The 7,845-nt window shown below is 44.3% G+C and overlaps 2 protein-coding genes across 5 annotated transcripts in view; both read left to right on the top strand.

Annotated features, from left to right (window-relative positions):
• Positions 1–1,892, top strand: part of LOC122529150 (tubulin-specific chaperone cofactor E-like protein) — a 15,995-nt gene extending 14,103 nt beyond the window's left edge. For 2 of the 4 annotated variants that reach the window (XM_043654963.1, XM_043654964.1), the window contains exons 4-6: positions 425–533; positions 798–902; positions 1,216–1,892. In XM_043654963.1, the coding sequence (XP_043510898.1) occupies positions 425–533; positions 798–902; positions 1,216–1,371 (370 nt within the window). In that variant the 3' untranslated portion in view covers positions 1,372–1,892. Of the gene's footprint in view, positions 1–424; positions 534–797; positions 1,004–1,215 lie in introns of all 4 variants that reach the window. The other 2 variants (XM_043654965.1, XM_043654966.1) reach the window with 2 other exon arrangements.
• Positions 1,893–5,709: 3,817 nt separating this feature from the next.
• The window catches only part of LOC122529105, a 28,394-nt gene continuing 26,258 nt past the window's right edge, over positions 5,710–7,845 (top strand). The window contains exon 1 of the mRNA XM_043654895.1: positions 5,710–6,119. The gene's annotated coding sequence lies outside the window, so the exon portion shown is untranslated. The remainder of the gene's footprint in view (positions 6,120–7,845) is intronic.

The following is a 7,845-nucleotide window of genomic DNA, read 5'->3' as shown; positions in this document are numbered from 1 at the left end:
TCTCAGTGATTTCAGAGATGCATTAGTTACAGTTTGTTTAAAAATGAAATGATAACGGTAGATAAATGTAAATGTTAAAAAACAGCTGGCTTGATCTTTTTGGTCTCGGGGCCACTTTCAAAATAAACAGCGTTCATTTTCAAATGTAGGTCGCTCGAAGATGGTTCACAGTTGAATTCGGTGAATTACAAGACAAGTTGCTCCAGTTTGGCTCGGATGTTGCCCGACTGAAATAACCTTTACTCTACCCTCATTCCCGCCTCAGTCAGCCAGTTTCCATTTCCATTTCGGTCGCTGTTTTGACTCGTTTCTATTCTAAGTTTGAACCAGAACCATAAAGCTATTCTAAGTTTCACGGCCATAGTTGTCGCATCCGGTGGATGAACGAATCTACGCTTGACCCTGTTCCATCTCTCTGTTTCAGGTACTCCGAGCTGGTGGCTATTCACGGAAAGCTGGACCCTCTGGTGCACGTTGACCTGACGCCCGAGAAAAGAGTCAAGGTCACGTTCACCTACGGAGATCTGATCGAGGTATAAATTTACAATTTGCTCGAAAGCCGAAAGCCAATTAGCGGCAGTTATCGAATCCCGGGAATATTGGCTTTCTCCAATGTTCCCATTTCACATCTAAATTCAAGACAAATAGCCGATTCATCGGCTCTTATTTTGTTCACTTGACAAGAGGCAAGAGATTAAGTTTCGCAAAAGGGTTCTGAAACGATGGAAGGGTGTGGCTTTGTCTTCTTCTGCGCTGACCACTTGAACTGCTATAAATATCACCGATGCTACTTGTAGGTTCGGTCCATAGACGTGTACAGAACGGTTTTCGAGTTGAAAACCAAGCTGGAGACGATGGTGAAAATCCCGGCGAATAGGATGAGACTGTTTTACGTGGATCAGGTTAGCTGCCCTGTCAACTATTGTCTTATCGGCTTTTCTTTTCACGCATTGCAGAACGTCTGGTTCCTCGAGAGACCCTACAAAAAGCACGAAATCGCCATGTAAGAATCTTCCACTTCCTTTTCCCACGCGTCCTCTCCCTCCCGGCCGTTGAACTTCCAACCACAAGACCATAGTTACACACACATGCACAAATAATCGCATAACAAGGTAGATCAATATGAAACACATAGTCTCCAAACTATGCTTATTTTTCTTTCTTCTTCTTCTTCTTCTTCTTCTTCTTTTGATGTTGAAATTTTGTCGTGTTCAGGTGATGAAGTCGCAGTACGGGCCGGAAGAGATGCTGTACCCGAACAAGCAGCTGTACCGATACAACATCCGCAACGGCGACGAGATCATAATCGACAGCAAGTTGAATCGCTTCGTGTCGACGTCTTCGACCACCACGTCTTCCATTCGTTCATGAAGAAGGTTCTGCAGCGAGTCGTCGGACGACGCGAAACATACCTGAGAGAGAGAGTTGTGTACAGGGATCTGATCTCCTGACAAACGGATCTACGAGCCGAGATGGCCTCGGCTCAGTACCTACGTCATAGATCGTATTACGATCCAGGGACTCGGGACTTTTTTATATATATACACGTATATGCCGAGTAATCGTTCTAGAAATTATATATTTATCGATTCTTCAGGGTTTGAGAAGCATAACGGGTAACGTTAAGGACTGGGAAGAGGCGAGCTTGCGTGCGCGCGCGCGCGCGACGAACGAGAAGCTTGAGTTTTTTACAATACATACTGAACATACTTCGATAGAAACGGGACGAAATTTTCACTTACACATAGGCACACGTATATTCTGTATCATCTGTTTTTATGGAAAAAGAGAAGAACTCCAACGCTGGTGGCGTTTGCCACAGTGAATCTTGCGACTCTTCTTCGAAGCTTCGCACTGAATTGTTTAGCGTAGATTGCAGTCGAGCCTGTCGGGGGGGAAAAAGAAGAAGAAACAAATGAAACAAAATGTAAACTTAAACTTAGTTTGAATAGCGTCCGATTGTTTTCCAAGTAGCGAGCGTTGTACCAAGTACCACATTGTACAGATCTTGTTAGTGACTCGATTGTAAAATTTGAAGATGTACCAAAAAAAAAAAAAAAAAACCATTGTAGAGCTAAATGTTGCAAGCGCATTGGTATCGAATTAGAGACGAATAGGTTATTAATCGATCACAGTAATGGTACTCTTTTTCAATTCCTCAGCCAAATTCACCGTGTTAGAAATGTTATCTAGTGAGCTATTAAATTCAATTTATTAACGTTTTGTAACGATAGGAGGGGGAGAGAGTTCGACGAAGAGAAGAGTCGATCGAAATTAGGTTTATAAGTGAAATTTTTAAACCGTGATGTAATTCGCATTACTTCGGGACAATGCAATGAGTATCGATGGAAAAACGAAGACGAAGACAAGATTGCCGAAGAGGGTGAAAACTATTTTTGTAGATCGCAGCTAGACACGAAGGAGGCGCCACAAGAAAAAAAAAAATATAATAGAGAATCATGAGCAATAAGCTATGTACACGGCTTCATTTCGACTCTGAGGATCAATGTTGCACAGAGTGTCTCGCAAAAACTCATTCCACGCTGAAGGAACACGATGCGAACTCAAAACGTAATATACGTTTTTGTGTGAGTCGCGGAGAAGAAGCAAAGAGAAAGAAACAACCGACACGATTGTTTTTCAAATTTTTAAATTTACTCAGTTCAGCATAAAGGGACAAGCGTCGCCGCTTCTTTACAGATAGAGGACAGAATGATTACAATATAATTTCATGCATTTTTAATACGTACTTAAGCTTGACAGTCGTTAATTAACGCCATAACTGCGACATTTAAGCGCAACTAATACAAACGCTGTGTCTAAGTTTCAATAACGCTAGATAATTTACAGTTGTCTTTCAGTGTATCCCTTGTCGTGTGGAATTCACAAAAGTGTATGAAAGAAGAGCGGTCAGACACTAGCAAGAAGACAACGATATTGCGCGTTTTGATTTATTCTGCTTGCTAGGGGAAGAGGGAGAGACCTTGAAGAGTCATTTAGTGCCTGCCTTTTATTAGTATACTTCTAACACTGCCCTTGTAAATACCATGAACTTGCGAACTTGCGATGTATCCTCGTCGACTCTTCATGGTATAGTGCGTTGATCAATCTGTGTTTTGTTGTGATCAACTCTCTGCGTTGGAATGTTTCTCGGTTCTGAGGGAAACTGAAAGATTCTTTACGAGTTTCTTTTTTTTTTTTTGTGACGAACCAGTTTGACCGATCTAACTATTGATATTCCAGCGCAGAGAACATAGTGATTATAAAAGAATTGTGAAAGAGAGAAGGAAAGACCTGCATGTCTAATCCTGGCGTGTTAGGCAACCAGATGCACAGTTATCCAATTTCTGTGTTTCTTTTAGCAATTTCTTGTTTTGCCTAGTGAAAGTATCATCGTGATTTAAATGATTTTTGACGTCGAAATTTTATGTAAAAAGTTTGGCTTAAATTTATTTATTGATTTGTAAAGTGATCCCTTGTTATGTATATTTTTTTCTTTTGTTGTCTAAATAAGGGTTGACGACGAAGAGTCGGTCGACGCCTCTCTAAGAGATCAATAACTGCGATTATCGCGTACGTTCTTGTTGTTGGATCTCAAGGTCATCGGTAATTTCGAGAAAAGTCTAAATGACGATCAAAAAAACAAAAAAAAAAACATAATGATCCTGAGATCTCCACGCCCTATATGTGTCTAGTCTCGGAAAAGGAAACTCAGCATTGTTCTCATTTTATATAATATGATCCTTTTTTGTGCTGGCGCAAATATGTACGTACTAACGAAATAAAAAAAGAAAACTTTCATATGAGACGACCCCGAGTGTTTCCCTGCACGATCGTCGATCGTCGATCATGAATCGTTAATCATCAACGTGTCATTTAGAAATTCGTGTGTTGCATGTTCTCGGGACTCGGTTATATCGAATGGGATAAAATGATCACGTACACGTTTCTTTAATTCACGAGGCCAAATTGTATTTATTCCAACGAAATCGATAAGGAACGACAATTCAGAAGCGAGTTGTACTTTACAACCGAAAGGAAGACAACAACACAGGGGAAAAAAAGAGGTAGAAAAAAATAATAGCTTTAAATCTTTGTCCAACGTGGAGAAATTTATCGTCTGATTGTTTCTTGGTTATTGGTTGCATAGGGCACACCATTTTGGCAAGGACTGCGACCGCATCGATCGCCAATGGTAGTTGGCGCCGCGACGGCCCTAAGGGCGACGCCATGTTAATCGAACGGCGTATATACATGAACAAGCAAAGGAGAACTCTCAAACTGAGAAATTCGCAACTAACTGTGCAATCGAGTTAGAAAGGAAATATATACGTATACGTAAAGGACAAACAGTTCTAACGTTAAAACATCTCGATTTTATTTCTGATGACGTCGAGTTGACAAGCGTTATTTTCCAGGGGCAATTTCACGAGTAGCACCAGCCCTGTGCTTGTGGTGGCGCGCACTTTTATCGGCTAGTGGGGATACAGAGGTGGACACGTAAACTCGAGTACCCTGCTAAGCTCGTTAATTGCAAACGTTGGACCCTAGGGGGGAGAATCCATTAAACAATTTCATGTCGTTAGGAACGACGCTTCTCTCTTCATTTTTCTCTTTAATTAATTAATTCAGGTAACAAACGCGAGCTGAAGAACTGTAAACGAGATAATAACACGGCATGACTTTCAAACGTAACAGAGAAGAAGAGAAGTTTGCACGTTAGGTGCAATTTGGTCTATTAAATTTCCCTTCGTGGATCGACACACTTTTTTTCTATCGTTCATGAATTCGTCAGAATGTAAAAAAAAAAAAGAAGAAATTGTTTCCCGATTTCATTTCCCTTCACGGTTCTTTCGTTATTTTCCATCAATTTTCAGATCGAGCCTCTCGTCGAGCTCTACGATCGATTCGAGCGCTACCGAAACGAGTTTCGGCTGTCCACGGCCAAACAATTAACACGTCGCCGCTGGAGAAATTCTGCTCGGTTACACGGTGCATGATCCGATCCGGAATAATAGAGCTGTACGAGGTGACAGCTCGTTACGAGGTTCCACCGTTTTTTCTTTCTTTTTTTTTTTTTTTTCTTTTTTCTCCTTTTACCTTTGAAACTTTACGACCGAGTGGGATCGTGACTAATCCTATCCTGGGGGAGCGTGCGCCCCCTACCACTGCCCGCTAAATCCACAGAGAGGACTGCATCGATTCTGGCGCCCCGTCTATCCCGATTTTCCGCTCTTTGTTCGTCGTTCGTGTTGCCTTCATTTCCCTCTCCCCTCCCCCCTTCCTCTTTATTTTATTTTATCCGCCATTCGATTCGATCTTTCTGCGTTCCTTTTTTTTTCTATTCACCAGCGGATCAACGAATGCACTGGTGTTTCACTGTTGGACAAATAGAGGAGCACTTGGACAACCAAGATTGGCAGATCATACTGTTGAAAATCAGAGATTTCATTGAGCTTCATTAATCTAGTCTTAGATAGATTTCGTTGTCGTTGTTGTTGAATTTAAAAAAGAAAAAGTGTGTTTCTAGTTGTTTTTTAGAAGAGGACAATATAAATTTTTAAGAAGCTCTTCCTTGTTCAGAGTCAGATTTACATTTTGGGACAGTCGGAGGCTGAAATTCACAAAAACAACGCCAGATCTGCAAAAGGTCTGCGAGAGGACGACTGTCGCCTCGCCTTGGGTTTCGAAATTGGCGGTGAAAGTGGCGGTGGCCCGAAGCTGGAGAGACGGCTACATCCCTGGGTGGGAAGTAGGCAGTAGGTAAGGGGCAGAACGAGGAGCGTGTGCGCGGTGGATGGAGTGCGAGCATGAGTAGGACGTGGGTCGTCGTGTGTCGCTGCAGAGGGCCGAGAGAGCGTGTCTCCTGCGGAACACAGCTGGCACGGACCGTCAAGATGTAAGCTGACGGGGGCAGAGAACGCGTGTGTGACGGTACGCCGCCTGGCCCAGGGCCCACGAGAGAGAACGTGCCACGAGAGGAAGAAGAAGAAGAAGAGGAGGGGGAGAGAGAGAGAGATACGATCTCAAACACGGGGCCCGATCTGGGAGGATGGAGTAGAGCGGGAACCAGGGATCGATTGCTTCCCGATTGTTGGCATGGAGGACACGACACTGGGGTAAGTAAAAAGACACACAAGAGGTTTCAATCATCGACGACGATTTCTTCCCTCTGGTTTAAAGGGGCGCTCTCTCTCGTTTCACATCCAACTTTACTTCCAATCGTCGATTTTTCCATCGTTTTCTCGTTGCTTTCCCATCCAGTTGGCGTTCGACGTCGATGTTCGTTGATGATGTGCTCGCACATTGGGGGTTGCGTTCACACCGTTCGAGGCCAGGATTCCGACGATCGATTCGCGACCCACCGCGGATCCCAGCGATCTATCTTTCCTGTGTGCTTGCTCCGTAGCTTCGACGTCGAGGCTCCAACCCACCCCCTTAGACACGCTCGAGGTCATCGTTGCTCCCGAACAGAACCAGGATACCATCGCTCGATCGTTGCGAGGTTCCCTCTGTTCTCGTTTTCTTCTCCCCCCCCCCCCCCCCCTCTCTGTCTCTCTCGCTCTCTCTTTCTCTGTTTCTTCAATGATCCGTCAGTGCTTCGATCGGCATATTAGAGTTTGATTATTATTTGCATCCGTGGAAGAGGGACAGTCACGGCGTGACAGTGATAGTAAACGCTGATGAAGCCCAACACGGTTGCGTTAATAGCACGACGCGCGAGGCTTTCCCTCGGAGCGTCAAAGGCAAAAAAAAAAAAAAAAAAAAGAAAGAAAGAAAGGTTGTTAGCAGCTATTTACCTGAGGGCTCTAACCGACCCCCTACACGGCTTTCGAGATTCGTCGCCGCTCTGTGGTAGGCTTGAACGCGCGCTTGGGCTCCTCGTGCTTTCACGAGGAGGCTTCGCGTCCTTGTGATCGCGTTGTGGCCGTTTCCCCTGGATTCTCATCTTTTCTCGACGACGAGTAGGAAGAAAAATCCTCTTCACCGATCAACCGTGTCCTTCTATCGTCCACAGAGACGGCAAAAAGTTCTCTCCCACGCTTACCTCTCGCTTCAAGCACGCGAAAAGCGTACCGTGTCGTTTGAAAAAAAAAAAGGTCTTCGCCTTGGTCTTCGTTCCCTCTCTCTCTCTCTCCCCATTCCGAACTTGAAACGAAAAGCTTTCTCGTTAATGTCCCCTACAGTGGCTTTCTCGCCTTCTCCCCCCTCTCCCTCGAAAATCGTTCGTCATTCACTGCGTGGGAGGGAGGGAGGGACGAAACGGGGACGTGTCTGTCGGTCGCGTGTCCTGAAAGCGTGCTCGCCTCTCCGCGTGAATAGTCGATGGGGTTTCCACGAGGGGTTATCGAGTAGCTCGTACCAAGTACGTCAATGGGTTAAGGAGGAACTTAAAGCAACCCGGTTGCTTCTCTTCGACCGGGGGAATCGTCAGCCAGACCAGTGTCGCTTCGATACATCTTTCTTGTCACAATTCTTAATTCCAGTACTCGAGTCCACCTGTGAAACGCGTTTCGTGCACGCAAGGCAGAGAGAAACATTTGCACGGAGGGAAGAACCAAAGGAGGGAGAGAGAGAGAGAGAGAGAGAAACGATTGTTATTTAACCTCTTGCGCTGGAATAACGTGCCACGCACGTCGAGAATTTTTTGTCCCAAAATTGCAATTTTCTCAGTTTTAAGTATATTTGAGTATAACTCAGGCAAAACAAATAATAAATTTAGTATTTCTCAATAATTTCTATCCAGTGATATCGTATCGACGAGTTCAAAAGAAAAAGAAACCGACGAATTATTGTACACGGTTTGGTCACTCGTTATGGTCCGCGAACCAGTTACTGACGCAA

The sequence above is a fragment of the Frieseomelitta varia genome, unplaced genomic scaffold (assembly GCF_011392965.1).
Source record: "Frieseomelitta varia isolate USP_RPSP 00005682 unplaced genomic scaffold, Fvar_1.2 scaffold_279, whole genome shotgun sequence".
NCBI lineage: Eukaryota > Metazoa > Arthropoda > Insecta > Hymenoptera > Apidae > Frieseomelitta > Frieseomelitta varia.
Note: the sequence above shows the minus strand (reverse complement) of the source record. Positions and strands in the feature narration are given on the sequence as shown.